Source organism: Stigmatopora argus, chromosome 1 (genome assembly GCF_051989625.1).
Source record: "Stigmatopora argus isolate UIUO_Sarg chromosome 1, RoL_Sarg_1.0, whole genome shotgun sequence".
Taxonomy (NCBI): Eukaryota; Metazoa; Chordata; class Actinopteri; order Syngnathiformes; family Syngnathidae; genus Stigmatopora; species Stigmatopora argus.
The window spans coordinates 27,179,430-27,198,929 of record NC_135387.1 but is presented as its reverse complement, the minus strand read 5'-3'; the positions used below and the strand labels follow the sequence as shown (position 1 = coordinate 27,198,929).

The 19,500-nt window shown below is 40.1% G+C and overlaps 1 protein-coding gene across 2 annotated transcripts in view; it reads right to left on the bottom strand.

The window, feature by feature from the left end:
- Positions 1–19,500, bottom strand: part of nphp4 (nephronophthisis 4) — a 166,294-nt gene that overhangs the window by 114,040 nt on the left and 32,754 nt on the right. For both annotated transcript variants that reach the window (XM_077613815.1, XM_077613806.1), the window contains exons 7-8: positions 7,621–7,805; positions 5,763–5,898 (exon numbers count right to left, since the gene is read on the bottom strand). In XM_077613815.1, coding sequence (XP_077469941.1) covers positions 5,763–5,898; positions 7,621–7,805 — 321 coding nt within the window. The remainder of the gene's footprint in view (positions 1–5,762; positions 5,899–7,620; positions 7,806–19,500) is intronic.

Below are 19,500 nucleotides of genomic sequence, written 5' to 3'. Positions count from 1 at the left end.
AATGGTTCCAATGTCTACAAAGTCAGCTGGGATGGGCTCCAGCACCCCCACGACTATTGTGAGGATGAAGTGATTCAGAAAATAAGGATGTATCTTGCGCCATCTAGTGTTGCAAATGGGTACAAAGTCTAGACCCCGATTTTAAGACGACCGACAATTTTTAAGTCTTATCACAATGCAAAAAAAATATCGGAACGGAATTTCTTTAAAAGTTCTTAACACAGCCTCTGGAAACCTTTTGTATACATAGGACAGTTAACCTTTCACAGAGCTGGCCAGTTTACCAAACCACTAAATACACATTTTGTATCAAAACAATGAAAATAAAAATCAAGTCTGCCATCCACGTAGGGGATTTTATGGGCGCAGTCCATTACTGAGCGGCTGACCAAATGTAACCATTTTTTGTTGTGACCTTTCAAACTCATCTTCACGGTGCCATTTCACTGGGCTCTTCTTTGCTTCTAAACAGACAGAACGGGTCAGGGAGCAACATCTCCATCATTTGTCTGCTACATAAGGCAATATTTCAACAAAGAATCAAGACTCGTCAGTAGGCGGAAAAACTGGAACGTCTTCCCCATTTCTTACTCCTACTCCACTTCAATCTGCTTTAATTATAAATGGAACATTCTAGTTCGCTCGGATGCTGGCGACAGAACAACGTTTTTATATCATTGAAACCTATTTGCGGAATATTACAGAAGATTTGGGTATGTGTTGCCGCAGACATGAATGTTATCTGCTCATTTTTTTCTAAACAAAAATTGGCATTGAAGGAAACTCAAGAGACTCCTTTTAAAATGTTGATTAAACAACAGGGTGGAAAAAGACAATTAAAATGCCGACCTTATAATCGCCCTTTTCTGCCAATGTTTTAAATCTTTCCTTTTATATACATGGTATGTATTAGGTATATAATCAAAGGGTGGCGAACAAGTTAGACACAAAGAGCCAAATTTGAAACTGTGAGAGTCAAAGAGCCACACTTTAGGTCAGAAGCAAAATCTACCATATTTTGCCGTTTAATATATCCGGGTATATTAAATGATTTTTGCTTGAGCGCCATTTAATATACCCCTGCCGTTTGGTACTCGGACGTTTCGTCGAAAGACGTTTGGTCCCCGGACGTTTGGTTGACCGGATGTTTGGTAGAACGGACGTTTGGTAGAACGGACGTTTAGTCGCCGGGTTGTTACTGTTGAAACCAGCTCTCAAAATTATAATCATGAGAGAGAGAGAGTGAGTTTAATATCTAAATATCTAATATCAAAATATCAACAGTAAACTCTCCGTCATAATTTGACAGCGAGCGAACCCGGCGACCAAACGTCCGTTCGACCAAACGTCTTTCGACGAAACCTCCAGTCACGCTGCCGTTTAATATATATGCCGTATATTAAACGGCAACTCGGCTTTTTTGACAAGATTTGTATGGTGTTCATGGGGGCATAATTATAGATACTTAAGTTCATTAAAATTCCAAGTCAGAATTTATTCAGCAGTAAGTAGTTTTAATCTGAGGAGTAAGTAGTTTTAGTCTGCAAACTGTTGATGCACGGCATAAAGAGTGGGTATTTAATATACCCAGGTATATTAAATGGGGGGTGGTATATTAAACAGCAAAATACGGTAGTTGATTTTGGGGGAATTTCTGGGCTACTTCCTGTGCGTTGGTCACATTCTGCTAAATGTTGGGCATTCCCAGATGACTTCCTGTTAGTTTTGGGGCATTTTAAGGTTCTTGATCAACTCATTGACTGCAGAGGCAAAAGAATGAATATGACTGGGAATAAGAAATAGAGCAAAGTGCAATATTGCACTCACTCCATCACATCATTTTAGATTAGAAAAATCTAGTTGTATAGCGCCTGTATCAAAAATGCCTTTAATTCTGTTTGTACAGTATGAATGAACTACAAAGTCAAGCATAACACCCCCACGGGCTGGATCGGACCCCCGGAACGGACCTGCAGGCCATATGTTTGACACCACTGACCAATGGAGAAGGAAAACTGTTACATTTTTTTTATTATACAATTTTGATTGTTTTGGATGTGTGAGTCTTGACAATTTACTTTCAAATGCTCTTTGACAAGGCTCTATCATTTAATTAGTGTGGAAAAACTTGTGATGGTTCAAATCCAGGTCATGTCCATCTGTGTGGAGTTTGCATGTTCTCCCAGGGCCTGTGTGGGTTTCCTCCGGGTATTCCGGTTTCCTCCCACATTCCCAAAACATGCATGCTAGGCTGATTGGACCCTCTAAATTGCCCCTAGGAATGGGTGTAAGTGTGCATGGTTGTCCGTCTCCTTGTGCCTTGCGATTGGCTGGCAACGGATTCAGGGTCGGTCAGCTGGGATTGGCTCCAGCGCCCCCCGCAACCCTAATGAGGATAAAGCGGTTCAGAAAATGAGATGAGAAAATTGTGATGGTGGGATTTTTTAGTGGGATTAGAATAAAATTACTAACTGGGGAACTCAGCAGCTTCCTGAAATTTTCATCAGTTTTCTGACCAACTTAGCCTTCATATTTGATGAGGTTACAGATGCAGCTTTTAGCCTGTTGAGACTGATTTCTGTCCTGCGTGGGAGTCAAGTGTCTATGCTGCTGTGTCCATGTGTTGTTTGTTAATGCTAATCCACAGTCTGCTTGGGCTGTGGCCCGATAAGAGCAAGATAAGCGCTCTCTTCTGGGGATAACTACAGGAATGTCATTCGCGTTCATGTTAGGTTCTGCGGGGGGGGAAAAACTCGGCACCATCAACTGGAAGTCTGACAGCGCCGTGTGTCACTCGGCTGTCTTGAGACGTGCGATGGCTCACACTTTATCGATATATTTGGGGGCTTTAATCACTATAGAGCAGAGTTATGCCTTAAGGCAAGAGTGTCGGGCTCGGGTTGGTTCGTGGGCCGCTTTAACGTCAACTTGATTTTACGTGGGCCGGACCATTTTAGATATAATATTTAGATATTTTTTTTTATAAATGGATTAAAATAACTGGATTAAAAGCCCTGAATATTCAGTTTTTTTATAGATCTAAAAAAATGATTATTTTAGCTTTTTTTGAAATATATTTTTAGATTTAACAAAATGATTTTCGAACTAAAAACACAGAAAAAATGGATTAAAAAATTACAATTATTGATTTAAAAGGGGGAAAATCAGGAAATTTAATATACATCTATAATCTTCATTTGAATTTGATCCTAAAACAGAAAGTCAGCACTCATGATTTACTTTCTCGGGCCACACATAATGATGCGGCGGGCCAGATTTGGCCCCCGGGCCGCCACTTTGACACATGTGCCTTAAGGGCAGACATCACTTTGCGCTTTTTGAAACCATTTTTATATTTTGGCTCTGTACTGGCTCTGATTGATTCTCCTACCTCCTCAAATACTAATCAAGCATTAATTCGGAGCCCTGTTACAATATGAGCTATGCCTTTACCTTTGGATCCAAAACAGAAACTACCGTATTTTGCTGTTTAATATACCCCCCATTTAATATACCAGGGTATATTAAACGGCAGAATATATTAAACGGCAGCGGTATATTAAATGGCGCACAAACGGGAAGGTACGATCCACTATGCACTCTTTATGCCGTGATGGGGTGCATCAATGTTTTGGATTGGATTGGGTAATTTATTCATCCCGTATTCGGGAAATTTCATTGTGACAGTAGCAAGAAAAGGCATAGTTATAAATTAGACAGTACAGTCAAAACTACTTACTGCTCAGGTTAAAACTACTTACTGCTGAATAAAGTCTGAATTGGAATTTTAATGAACTTAAGTATCTATAATTATGCCCCCATGAACACCATACAAATCTTGCCCAAAAAAAGCTGAGTTCCCGTTTAATCTACCTGGGTATATTAAATGGCAAAATACGGTACTAGTAAAGAAGTGGTTTGAATACAAAGTATTTCCCTGAAGTCTAGAACACACCCCCAGCCTTTTCTGCTTCACCTTCATAAATTCCGCCAAGAATTTTTTTTCAGCTCGCGGGGGGCAGCAGCTTTATGCTTTGTAATATTTGGATATCTAAAAAACAATCGGATCAAAAGCCCTAAGTATTCTGTTTTTTATAGATCTAAAACAATGTTTATTCAAGCTTTTTTCTTAGTAAGGGAAAACATCTTTTAATCATTTGTTTATCATTTCAAAAGGAAGGTAAATATTTTTGAATTATGTTCAATTTCAAAGTGGAAAACCGAAAACATTTTTATAATTATGTTCCATTTAAAAAAAAACTGAAAATATTTTGACTATACATTTATTTTTAGATTTTACAAAATGCTTTTTGAACTAAAAACAAAAGAAAAAAATGGATTTCAAAAAATTGCAATTATTGATTTAACAAGGGGAAAATCAGGGAATATAATATACATCTATAATCTTTATTTGAATTTGGCCCGCCAACCAAACCGAGTTGGACAGCGCTGGCATAGGTGAAGCTGATGACGTAATCGTCGGTGAAAATAAAAAGGAAAAAGAGTCTTTAACATCCGATGAGTTGGAAATGAAATTAGGTCAGAGGAGGAAGTCCCAAAAACACCATTCCGGGGAGATTTACCATACACGTTGAAACCGGAGGCGAAACCACCATAACACGGGCGCAAGTGCGAAAGAAGAGAGAGAGCTCTTGGGCTCCATTAAAATTGGATCTCGGGCATCTACTGAATGTTGCTATGAAAGCGAAGATTCCCTTTGGTAATGCTGTACAAATTTAAAATCCCTGAAATTAGGCCAATAAGGCGTAATGATTTTACATAATAAAGAGCATAAGTGTGCTGCCATCACGAGCTACCTCTTCCGATTGGTCTATTTTGGTGTCAGTCCAAATACACCAGATTGGTCTGTTCTTCACACAGCGTCCGGGCGACCAAACGTCCGGGCGACCAGACGTCCGGGCGACCAGACGTCCGGGCGACCAGACGTCCGGGCGACCAGACGTCCGGGCGACCAAACGTCCGGGCGACCAAACGTCCGGGCGACCAAACGTCCGGGCGACCAAACGTCCGGGCGACCAAACGTCCGGGCGACCAAACGTCCGGGCGACCAGACGTCCGGGCGACCAGACGTCCGGGCGACAAACGTCCGGGCGACCAAACGTCCGGGCGACCAAACGTCCGGGCGATCAAACGTCCGGGCGACCAAACGTCCGGGCGACCAAACGTCCGGGCGACCAAACGTCCGGGCGACCAGACGTCCGGGCAACCAAACGTCCGGGCGACCAAACGTCCGGGCGACCAAACGTCCGGGCGACCAAACGTCCGGGCGATCAAACGTCCGGGCGACCAAACGTCCGGGCGACCAAACGTCCGGGCGACCAAACGTCCGGGCGACCAAACGTCCGGGCGACCAAACGTCCGGGCGACCAAACGTCCGGCGACCAAACGTCCGGTCACGCCTTTAAATGGCATCATTGTTAGCTTGGTGCGATAAAACCTTCGCTTTTAAATGCTCAGTCTCCGTTGTTGCTTTATTCAATCAACGTAGATAATTTGATGTTAATATCGTGTAAGTTATAAAACTAATGTCAAATTTAAGGTAGGAAAACGGTAGTGACACAAACACAAAATTAGCTGAAGGCCAAACTGTGCCATTCGGTTACCAGGGAGGCATGGCCACCGGTGGCTGCACCCGCCAAGGTCTTTCCGTGACAGCCGGGGATGAGGCTCACACAGGGTGAATACCCTGAAGTGGGACACAGCTTTTATGTGTAGTATGCATGCTTTTGTTTCCCTCTTACCATTGTTTCCCGGCCAAATGGAGCAGAGAAGACATACTCCAGCTGGAAGACAACAGCAATAGCTTGATGATTGATCAGCATGAGCTCCAGGTTGCTCCTAAGACCAAGTGCAGGGGGAGGCGATGATAATGTTGAGCTGGAAAGAAAGATAAGGCCGAAAATGAAGGGGTACCAAACAAAGAAAACCAGTGGTCATGAAGAACAACTGATTCAAATGGCAAGAATCCAAAACGGATGACTCTTGTACACTACGGTTCAGTAAAATGGAGTTTCAACTGTACAGTGGTATCTCGAGATAAGAGCTTAATGTGGTCCGGGACTGAGCTCGTATGTCGATTTTCTCGTAACTCAAACGAACGTTTCCCATAGAAATGAACTAAAAACAAATTAATTTGTTCCAACCCTCTGAAAAAACACCCAAAACAGGATATTGGATTGGAAAAACATTTTTATTTGTTCTAATTCGCCATCTATTAACAAAGTAACAAATAACTAGAGGTTAAATACACCTAAAATGTGTTTAATATTATTAAAATTAGACAGATTTCGCGAAGAGGAGAGAGCCGGACAGAGAGAGGGGGAGGACTTTTTGCATGGCAACGCGCTAGTAACATAACAAACAAATTTAAAAGAACATGGATTATGATGCAGACACACTCAAAAATAAGTTTAATCTAACCTTACACTAAACTTAATTCTAATTTTGTTTGAAATTTTGATACCTTTCTTCTCCTGGATTGGCTTTATTTGCCCCGCCTCCACCCTGACTTTCAGATGCAACCTATCGAGGGTTGTTTGCTTTTGTCTTCCCTTCAAAATATTCCCAAAATGATGCACACAAATGTCCTCACAATAGGATAACGCACGACCACTTGCCAACAAGAAGTAGTATATACGCCATTCGCACTGACTAACGGGAAAAAAAAACACAGAAAAAAATGCTACGCTCCGCCCAGTGCTCGTAGAGACATTACACGAGGGAGTTGCGGGGAGATTGACAGTGGCCATGATGATCTTATGAGCAGCTGTCTGCTCGCATATCAAAATTTGTCTCGTATCTCAAGATAAATATTTGCTCAAAATTTTACTCGTATCTCAAATTGCTCGTATGTCGGGGCACTCGTATGTCGAGGTACCACTGTACTTCATTTAGCATGGAAACCAGAAATTTGGGAGAGCTTTTTAAAATAGGAAAAACCCCGAGATACTTCACCTCTTCGCTATTGGGGAAGACCTCATCCCAACCTGGACGAGACCTGTTTCCAACTCGGAACCATGACCTCAAATTGAGAGGTAGTATCTTTCCAACTGGTTCAACAAACCCTACCTTGAAAGTTCTTGATGGCGGCTTGAGAAAGCCAACAGAACCACATCGACACAAAGTAGAGATGCAAATCTGAGGCCACTTCATTGCCTCGACGATTTCCGGAAATCATGTCCGTAAAAATTATAAACACAATCAGTGACAGGGTTAGCTTTGGTGTCAGCTTTCGTAAACGGAACAAACTATAAGTCTTGATTGGTGAACAAGTTCTGAAATTGCACACCGTTTTTGCAACTAATAGTCTCCATAGCTCCGGGCATTATGGGAAATTATGTTTGGTCAGCTCTGTGGGTGTTTACTTTCGTATTTTACCGTGTTAGAGCCCACCCAGACCAATAATTGAATGTGAATATTTGCACATATGTGGGTTTGTTGCCATGTCCTGGGACACTAGTGAAAATTGCAATGTGAAAAGGAACTAAACCAAAAAATGCTCCCTTGTATTTTGGTCCAAAAAAAGATCAACTGTGAACTTTTCCTGGTCTTAAATTGACAAAACTTTTTATTGATTTGAGTTGAAAAAGTGATACTCACTCGTCTTTAGTCAGCATATTCCGCTTGGAAATGCTGTCCGTTCGTCCTTTCAACCCTGAGGATAGGGGTTCCAGAACCATTATTTGTGGGGTATCAATAAAACACCAGCCATTGTGGACCCCAACATGGAGCCGTCTTTCCTGGATGACAACCGTTTTCAGCGAACCCTCTTGATTGGGCTGTTGCTGAAAATGACACAAAAGGAAACAATAATGAACATAATTCAATCCATACATAACCTGTCCAACTATTTTGCATATTTATTTGAATTAAAATTAAGACAAGAAAACTTTCTCATAAGAAATAAGTATAAATGAGCTGTTTTATTCCCAAAACAAAATAGTTCTCTATATTCTGGATTATAATTCTAAATTATTTTATAGTATGTATATATTAATGGAATGTGCAGTTATAAGGGTTGAACTAAAATTAAGACAAAAAAAACTATTTCTCATAAGAAATAAGTGAAAATGAGCTGTTTAACTCCTAAAACTAAATTGTTCTGTATATTCCGGATTACAATTCTAAATGACTTTATAGTTTGGATGGGTCTGCGATTAATTGGATTGGATTGGATTGGATAACTTTATTCATCCCATATTCGGGAAATTTCATCGGGACAGTAGCAAGAAGGGGGAATGCAGATACAGAAGAAAAAAAACAGTTACGAGTTAGACAGTACAGTCGCAAAGGCCGCAGAACAACAAAGCAAAAGCACAAAGTACAAATCAAAGCAAAGTAAATGGGATCATTAAGAATCACCAAATCAAATCATTAAGACAGAAAAGCAGCAAAAACACAAAACGAACAAGAGTGGACGGAGCTACCGCCACCGGCTGCCACTTGAACGGCGCCATCTTGGTTGCGGTAGCAAAAACGGATACAGACTCAAGAAAAAGACGTTGTAAAGTTGGATAAAACTGGAACTGCAATACACAAGTGTAATTGATATTACTTTTTTTCTCTCTCTCTGACCACTGACAGCCTGTTTTGTTGTTTTATAAGGCTATAGTTATCAGAAAAACATATGTTGACAAATGCCAATAGCCTGTTTACTATAGTTACTTTAACAATACCCTCCCAAAAATGCAACTCATACTCCATATATATATATATATTTATTATTTCTTCTCTATTGAATATTCTTTGGCTGGTGCAACTTAACTCAGCTGCGACTTTTAATTCGAAAAATACCGTAAATATTTTCAGAAAAAAATGCGAAAAATGGTTAGTAAAATAAGGAGTCCTCATCTTACCACTCCTCCACAATAGCAAAATAACTCTCAATTTTTTTACCCAGAGTTTAGAAGAACACCGAGCTTCACATTGTACACCACGACAATTGAATCTCTTTCTCTCTCGCCCCTCTTTGTACACCTCCACTCCACCTGGATCCTTCTTTTCTTGCCATTAGTTCTTCCTGTCCTTCTAGCAACTGCAGCCTTCTCCACATCCACCCACATGTTCCCAATCAAATTAGCATTTCAATTTTGCGACGTGGTATTTTCTTCTGCGTTTTCCCTTAGTGGCAGCAGCAGCATCCTAATGGAGCTTGTTACTGTATAACAACACAAAAGCACCACTTGTTTTCTCGTCAGTGCACTCTGACAGTCTCCATCATTGATTTCTCCCTTCACTATTAACTCTTCCTGTCGTGTTATCTCTTATTACGATCAGGCCAGCCGGCTTTAATTGAACCGATGAATCAGCAACAACCAAACGACCGTTTTGATTGGAGACAATTTTGAACTAAAATTGCCCAATCTGATCATATATGAATATACGTACATATGAGTATATATATTTTCATTCATTTTCTGAACTGCTTTAACCTCAGAAGGGTCGCGGGGGGTGCTGGAGCCTATTCAAGCTGACTGCAAGGTACGAGGAGATGGACAACCAATCACATTCACATTCATACCTAGAGTTTCCAATGAGCCTATCATGCATGTTTTTGGAATGTGGGAGGAAACGAGAGTAGCCGGGAAAAAAAAACCACGCATTGCCGGGGAGAACATGCAAACTCCACACAGGTGGACCGACCTGGATTTGAACCCAGGACCCCAGAGTTGTGAAGTCGACACGCTAACCACTCAGTTGCCGGGCCCCCCTATATAAATATATATACATACAGTCTTTCCTCAAATATCATGACTTTACTTATCGCGAATATCGCTTCTTGACAATTTATTTTCTGCTATTAAAGAAAAAAAAAAATATATATATATATACATTTTTTATTTTTTTATTTTTGAAGTTCATAAAAATGTGAAAATCCACGCTGAAACCCGTAAGCGGAAGCCACACCCCTGACTTCCGCTTCCTACTAGGACACAGCACTGACAAATAATGTACATTAACCGTGATTTCTGAGGGATATATATGTGTAAAAAATAATAATAATAAAAATATACAAAAATTTAATGTGTTTATATGTGTAATATATATATATATATATATATATATTACAGACACAAACATACATATACGTATACACATACACATATACATATATATATATATATGTATGCATGTATGTGTATACGTATATGTATGTTTGTGTCTGTAAAAATATATATATATTTTTTTTTTACACATACATATATAGACACATTAAAAAAATATATATATATTTTATTTTATTTTTTTACACATATATATCCCTCAGAAATCGCGGTTAATGTACATTATTTTTCAGTGCTGTGTCCTAGTAGGAAGCGGAAGTCAGGGTCAATAATAGTGTGTATATATGTGTATATATATATATATATATATATATATATATATATATATATATATATATATATATATATATATATATATATATATATATATATATATATATATATACACTATTATTTCCACTCTGTCAAAGCACTTGATCAGAAGCCCCAATGCTAAAATGTCACCCAAAACATAAGAAAAAGCCATACGTACGCCTATAAATTAAATGGGATATTTACACACAAAGTAAGATGGCCTGAGTGGTTAGCACCTCTGCTTCACAGTGCTAGGGTTGAGGTTTCAATCCCAGGTTTGCATGTTATATACAATTACCACGAATGGTGAACTGAAAACAGTAAAAATGTTTTTTTCAACACGGTATCGACCAGAGACACCGTTAAATTCCATATACCTACTTTCCATATACTCCACCGTAGTAGAATAGCCATGGATGTGCTTCAAAATGATAACAATATTCAAAGCAGCAACATCAATTAAAACATTTGTGCTCCCTTTCTTTCTCTGCCTTTCGCTTCTTTCTCAGCTGGAGCCTTTTCATTTTCTTTTTTTTAGTCACCCTTCTTCCACACTTGATCCATTCCTACTTTCTCTCTAGGTTCAATCATTAGAGAATTCTTCCTTCCTTGCTTGAAATATGAATATTTCACAGCTAAGAAGCTTAAAGGCAAGAATGAAATGGACCCAAGTTAACTTGTGCTCCATTTCTAGCGTCGAACAACTGGAGCCGTTCGGTGGGATGCGAACACAGGTGCCATCTGTCGTCATGTCACGGCACATGATTTTACATCTTTTGCTCCGGTGACATCAGGGAGCCTCCTCCATCCGTCAGTAACTTCGGATCCAATCAACGGGGTCCCTCAAGTATCCGGGCTGTGCGCTCGACAACCCGAGCGGAAAAAGTAAAAACTTCTCAGGGTTGACGTGACTAAATGGTGTACGTGTCATTAAAAGGGAAACAAAATGGGAAGCTGAACGGTCCAATTTTGCAGGCCTATTGAGGCGCTTTATTTTGTTAACAAGTAAACAAGTGCCTTAGAGATCATTGTCAGTGAGGGTTTTTTTTGCCTCATTAAAGAAAAGTCCCCTTGTAAAGGTACTCTGACGGGAAATGAAATGCCACTGCGGCCAAAATAATTCTCTCTAAAAACAGATAAAACCGATCAGGTAGATTGTTCATTGACTTTTTATCACGTACTAGACGGCTTTTGTCAAAATGAACACGGTCATCCATGATAATGTAGATAATGTTTGAAACTACTAATGTCCTTAACCGATACTATCGGCAATACGACTATTTTTCTGAGTATTGGACAGCATCGGATTTGGTAAAAAAAAATTGGCTCAAATTCAGTTATCGCACCAGAAAGAGATCATCATCTTATCATCACTTATATTTTAAAAAATGATTTCTTGACTTCAATCCAAACAAAGTAATATGTCATTCACCCGTCATATTATCATACCAGTCAACTTTAACGTTTTTCACCTTATTTTATATTTAAAAAAAATATTTCAAAGTGTACGCTGTGTAACTTATGTACAGGGATTTTTTTCCACAAAAAGTATGGGTTTTTTTGTAAAACCGATCTTGTTTTACCCATTTCGGCTCTAATCCGGATCGTCTCGGTCCGTGACCGGACGTTTGGTCGAAAGACATTTGGTCGACCGGACGTTTGGTCGAACGAACATTTGGTCGACCGGACGTTTGGTAGAACAGACGTTTGGTCGCCGGGTTCGCTCGCTGTCAAATTATGACAGAGTTTACTGTTCATATTTTGATATTAGATATTTAGATATTAAACTCACTCTCTCTCTCTCATGATTATAATTTTGAGAGCTGGTTTCAACAGTAATAACCCGGCGACCAAACGTCCGGTCGACCAAACGTCCGGTCGACCAAACGTCCGGTCGACCAAACGTCCGGTCGACCAAACGTCCGGTCGACCAAACGTCCGGTCGACCAAACGTCCGGTCGACCAAACGTCCGGTCGACCAAACGTCCGGTCGACCAAACGTCCGGTCGACCAAACGTCCGGTCGACCAAACGTCCGGTCGACCAAACGTCCGGTCGACCAAACGTCCGGTCGACCAAACGTCCGGTCGACCAAACGTCCGGTCGACCAAACGTCCGGTCGACCAAACGTCCGGTCGACCAAACGTCCGGTCGACCAAACGTCCGGTCGACCAAACGTCCGGTCGACCAAACGTCCGGTCGACCAAACGTCCGGTCGACCAAACGTCCGGTCGACCAAACGTCCGGTCGACCAAACGTCCGGTCGACCAAACGTCCGGTCGACCAAACGTCCGGTCGACCAAACGTCCGGTCGACCAAACGTCCGGTCGACCAAACGTCCGGTCGACCAAACGTCCGGTCGACCAAACGTCCGGTCGACCAAACGTCCGGTCGACCAAACGTCCGGTCGACCAAACGTCCGGTCGACCAAACGTCCGGTCGACCAAACGTCCGGTATGTTTTTTGTAAAACCAATCTCGTTTTACCCATTTCCGCTCTAAACCGGATCGTCGTGGTCACTGGTAGCAGACAAAAACGCCATCGTCGACTGCTAATATTGTCATGCTTTAAACATGATATGCACACACGCTTCACTCACTTCTGCCCTTTTCACTATATAAATATAGCGTGCCAGCAAGCAATGTACCCAGACAGTCAAACTTTCAGCGTCATACAGCGACATCTACAGAATCTTGAATTTAGTGCATACAAAGGGTACTACATCCACTTTGGGGAAAATTTTTAGACTTTTAAGTGCGCCCTATGTGAGTAAATATGTCCTGCATTCCATTAGTATGTTATTTTTTTTATTATTAATATCATTAATAAGGGGAGCAATTGGCCGAAAGTTGACAGGTATGTATTATATTTAGTATTATGTTTGCTTTCAGATCGAGATCAGCATAACATATCATAGAAAAATGTAAAAGGCTAAAACTAGGAGTTTCTACTCCATAGCTGCCATTTTTCTGAATGAACTTTTAAAAATAATAAGCAGTAGCAAAAGCAAAGCCAAAGCCCAATTCTGCTCTTCACCTGTGTATTTATTTCTTTTTATAATCTATATTTCTTCTTCATTGACCTGTATGTCTCTTTACAAGCTCCCCGCGAGCAGCTATTTTTATTTCAATTCCATTGTGTTTCTCGCACAATGACAATAAAATAGTCAGATTCCGAATATAAAACTAAAAGAGAAACAATCAGGAAGTCCCAAGAGATTTGAATAATCCAATTATCGGGTGAGTGACATCATCATCCATGTTTTTCGAAACGCAAATTGGCAGTCACAGTGTAGAAACATTTACCATCAGTTGATTGAAAATATAACGAGCCCTAAAACAAGTGCATTTCGCTGACTGACGGACTGCAAGTGCGCTGGTGTGCACGCACACACACACGTGTGTTGCTGCCCACACTGGATGTTTGCGCCCCCACGTTGCGCGTGAGTCATCCATGGCGGGAAACAGCAGCAGCGTCATTAGCATGCGGCTCTCATCCTCCCACCTTGATTCTCCGATCACATTTTAACTGCCACGGCGCTTCGAGTAAATCATTTTTGTCCCTGTGCTGTGACAATCAGAACGAGAAATATGAAGTTGAATACACACACACACACACACACATCTGCTGCTGCACATAGGAAACTGCCTATGAAGGAATGAGTTACTTTTTTTCCCAATTTTAGTAATACAGTGGTACCTCGACTTACGAGCACCCCAACATACGAGCAATTCGAGATACGAGTAAAATTTTGAGCAAATAATTACAGTGGTACCTCGACATACGATCGTAATCCGTTCCGAGACCGAGATCGAATGTCGAGCTTTTCGTAACTCGAGCGAACGTTTCCCATTGAAATGAATTGAAAACAAATTAATTCGATCCAACCCTCTGAAAAAACACCAAAAACAGGATATTGGATTGGAATTTTTTTTATTTCTTCTTATTCGCCATATATTGACAAAGTAATAAATAACGAGTGGTTTAATAGTAATAAAATGTGTTTAATAGATGTAAAATTAGACGCATTTCGCGGAGGGGAGAGACAACGATACACACGGAGGTGGGGGGGCTGTTCGGGGAGACTTTATCCACGGCACTCGTAAAAGAACAAACCTATTTAAATTAACTTGGATAAATATATACAGACACTCAAACATACGTTTAATGTAACTTTACACAAAACTGAATTCTAGTTTTGTCTTAATCTTTTGTTACCTTTGTTTTACGGGTTAGCGGTTTGCTACGCCTCCACCCTCACGTTCGCTATCGATGGACTTTTTGCTGTTGTATTGCCTTCAAAATATTCCGAAAATGATGCACACAAATGTCCTCACAATAGGATAACGCACGACCACTTGCCAACGAGAAATAGGCTTGAATGAGCGATCGCGGGAGCTTCTTTCCCTAGAAAGAATAACAGGAAATGCAATAGCTGAGCTTACCCACGGATTGATTGTGGGTAATGAAGTTTTATTCTGAGAAAGGGTGCCATTGCCTATGGGTGTTGTGTGCACGAGTATACTTCATTACCCAGAAAGCCCTCTTTTTGCCCGCACATGCGTGTTGTGCGTTTCCTGCTTGAAACTTGTCTGAATAAATCGTTCAGTCCTCGTAGAGATAGTAGTTATACACGAAAGAGAAGCGGCAAAAAAGACTGTGCGCTACAATGATAAACAGCCTCTCATGTCATGGCCACCTGGCTTGGTCGCATCTCGAAATTTTGATCGTATCGCGAGCGAATTATTCGATCGAAATTTTTGTCGTACCACGAGGTACCACTGTATCTCGAAATATGAGACAACTTATGAGATACGAGAAAGCCAGGTGGCCAAGACATGAGAGGCTGTTTATGATTTTATCGCACTGTCTTTTTTGCCGCAACCCTTTCGTGTATAACGGATATCTACGAGCACTGGGCGGAGCGTTGCATTTTTTTCAGTGTTTTTTTCCCGTCACTCAGCACGAATGGCGGAGCGATCGCTAATACGAGGAGTATATATTACTTCTTGTTGGCAAGTGGTCGTGCGTTATCCTATTGTGAGGACATTTGTGTGCATCATTTTCGGAATATTTTGAAGGCAATACAAAAGCAAACAGCCTATCGATAGTGAAAGTCAGGGTGGAGGCGGGGCAAATAGAGCCAACCCGGGAGAAGAAAGGTAGCAACATTTAAAACAAATTAGAATTAAATTTAGTGTAAGGTTAGATTAAACTTATTTTTGAGTATGTCTGCATCGTAATCCAAGTTCATTTAAATTTGCTTATGTTATGTTACGAGCGGGTTGCCATGCAAAAAGTCTAGGAACGGATAAAGCTTGTATCTCGAGGTACCACTGTATATCTATCAGGATTGAGGGATGGATATGTTAAGCAAATATCCAATGAAATCGGACACAAAATATTGATCTATGTGGTCATCCTTTCAAATAAAAATATTTTTTTCTGCTTTGTGTCAAGGAATATTTGTGTACGTACAGTAATTTTGCATTGAATGTCCTAGAATTTCATTGAAACTAATTAGACTGTGATATCGGTATATCTGGCACCATTGTCGAAAAAGATGGTATTGATTAGTTTTGTCTAGAATAAAAAAATAAAATTAAAAAAAATCCAAAGCCTTTATTGTCATCATACATATATATATCGTATAATGAAATTGTTGACAAAATACCAAACTGGAGAGCACGTACGTGCCGCCATCTTTGATCTTTTGCTGCATCAATTGTTTAATTTAGTCAAGTAATTTGATTAGGAACTCATTTTCAAAATGGGTTTTGTAGCTTTTATGAATCATTTATAGAAAAGTTTGGAAATGGTTTGTTTTGAAAGTGCTGTATTTGGTTTCATTGCCATATGATGGAAACTATGATTATGACATCACTCTCATCTATCTTGGCAACATTTTGAGACTAGTACTTTAGTAAGCATTACGATTGAGTATTTTCCAGTATAAAACAACGCAAAAAAAATCATATCAACAATGATTATCTAATTTATTTGCTTTATATGTGAGTTGTGTGTTTTAAGTGTGAGTTTATTTTTGATGTGAAGAGCTGCAGTAATCAATGCATGTTATAGACTAAGCCTCAATTCATTCATTTTCTGAACCGCTTTATCCTCATTAGGGTTGCGGGGGGTGCTGGAGCCTATCCCAGCTGACTTCAGGCCAGAGGCGGAGGTCACCCTGAATCAATATGTATGTGTGGAATATTAATAATTATATGTATATATGAAATATTCATCATTATATGTATATGTGACAAACGATTACTTTAATAGTCCAGAAAATACGGTGGTTAGCGCACATTAGCCGCCTCCGCGTATAAGCCGTACCCTTAAAATTGCCTTAAAATCGTTTAATTTTACAATTTCTCTCGTATAAGCCCCCTGATTCACAATTTTCACCTCCATATTCATGGTTTTAGTAAGAGTAAAAATAATTTTTTTGATTGACAAATACGACATATGTGAGAAAATACGGTAGTTGTCGCCTACATATGTTCGGTCTTAAAATTTGTGATTTTTTAGCAGTGTTTTAGCAGTTACCGAAACAAACTCGAAGATCACTCCGCACTGCAGCTGGCTCCGAGGATGTTTAATTGTTTTTCCCTGGCCTCTCACATGGATCCGAGGACTGTTGATTGTTTGACTTAGATTCCGCAAGCAGATGGCGATATCGAACCAACCTCTGAAAATACTCGCAATTGTTTTAAAATAGTGTTGCTCGGTTTAAATGATATGCAATTGTTTTGCTGAACGGATGCTTGCTTGTTTTAATGCTTATGCAGTTGTTTTTGATTTCCGACCTTAATTGTTTGCTCGGGTTACCTCTTATGCAATTGTTTTGAGTAGATAACCTTAATTGTTTTGACTCTAATGCAACTAAATGGGCAGGAGAGGGTTTCGGTTCTTTAGAATCATCTGTGACGAGGACGAGTCAGGATGGTTTCTCTTCTTGCAAGAATAGCTGGATATGCATTCCGATGTCTCCCTTATATTAAAGTACATCTATTAATGAACCTAACAACCATACTTCACTTTTGGGACTCTGACCTGCGTACATCTTGGAATTAGGGCCAAACGGTATATTTTGGTCATCTCACAGCGTCCAATCTTATGGCTCACCATCTTAGCATACTTCAAAGTATGCTAGTTCGTTCTAAACTCTTTTAAACAGTGTCAGTTGCAAGGTTGCATGCTTTGTTTTTGACTCCGAGTCAAATTGCCTCTGATTTATTGACCTCCTTTTACCATTTTTTTATCGAAACTGCACATCTGCAGAGACAGTCCTACTTTGACAGTTTTTCCCAATTTAGGAGAAACGAAGATTTCCTGGAGCTTTGTTGCCAGTCTTTCTCCATTCATTAAATCGGCCCGAGGCGTTTTTGTTCCGCCTTCGGCAAGGCACCGGTCCTTCTTCTGCTCCCCACTGTCCTCTTCATCATCGTCTGTTCTCTCTCTTTGTTTGATCGTGAGCCGAGATGTTACTTAATTTCTGACAAGATCTCAATGCTTTTCATGACGAATAATGGATTTTATCCGAAGCCTTGATGGACCATTGCTACGGGACATTTTAAGGGATGATTTAATCAAATGGGCTGAGGCTATAAAGACAAGAATGTCATCGTGTTCGTTTTTTAAGGAGTCAGTGTGTGGTTGAAGATGTTCAACATTGCTGTTTTGTGATGGGCGATATGAATATACGGTGGAGAAAATATGTATTTGAGGCTAGCATGTCGGCTAATAAGGGGGGAGCATTTAGCTGAGGCGGACAAGTATGTAAGGGAGAATCTTGAAACGTGGATAGTGGTTGTTGCGAGGCAGCCAATTGAATGGAATTGAATGCTTTTATTGTCATTACATGAGAGAGAAGGTGAGTGATGTTCCAAAGTGAGAATCATTTCATCCGTGATAATATTTTCAAAATAAAATAATGGATAAGGAAATGCTTTTACTTTTTGGGGAATCTCGTAACTTAGATCTTTTTCGTATCCCGAGTTACTCATTTGCATAAAAAAATAACCTGAAAATTTTGTATCTAGAGGCATTCGTAAGTAGAGGTATGCAAAAAAATAGGTACGCTAAAGTATCTCTTGTGTTCACATTGTAAACTATTATATTGTAAAACTATTTGTGACAGGTCTGTTTAAGAGCAAATCAAAATTAAGTGAGGGGGAATATGTCATGGTTGTTGTATTCAAATCCCGAAAATATTAAAAAAAAATCTATATACTATACAGTGGCAGATGCTACGAGATGCTCGAGATATAATGAAAATTTCGATCAAATAATTCGCCCTACATAGGAGAAAAAAATCGAGATGTGAGAAAGCCAGGTGGCCATGACATGAGAGGCAGTTTATCATTGTAGCGCACTCTTTTTTGCCGCATCTCTTTCGTGTATTACAGATATCTACGAGCACTGAACGGTTTCTTTCGCCTACACATGGACCAGAAAACGCACAACACGCATGCGCGGGGAAAAAGAGGGCTTTCGGGGTAATGAAGTATACTCGTGCACACAACACCGATAGCCAATGGCACCCTTTCTCAGAATAAAATTTCATTACCCACAATCAATACGTGGGTAGGCTGTTATTCCTTCCTTAGCCTGTTAGCTCCCGCGATCGCTCATTCAAGACTACTTCTCGTTGGCAAGTGGTCGTGCGTTATCCTATTGTGAGGACATTTGTGTGCATCATTTTTGGAATATTTTGAAGGGAATACAACAGCAAACAGCCCATCGATAGCGAACGTGAGGGTGGAGGCGTGGCAAACAGCTAACACCTCCAGAACGAAGGTAAAAAAAAAAAAAAAAAAATTCAGTTTTGTGTAAAGTTACATTAAACGTATGTTTGAGTGCATCTGTATATATTAATCCAAGTTAATTTAAATTAGTTTGTTCCGTTACGAGTGTGTTATCGTGGAAAGATATCCACCCCTCCCCTCTCTATGTCCCTCTCTCTCTACCCTCCGCAAAATCCGCCCAATTTTAATATACTATTAAACACATTTTATCACTATTAAACCACTAGTTATGTGTTACTTTGTTAATAGATGGCGAATTAGAAAAAATAAAACATTTTTTCCAATCCAATATCCTGTTTTTGGTGTTTTTTC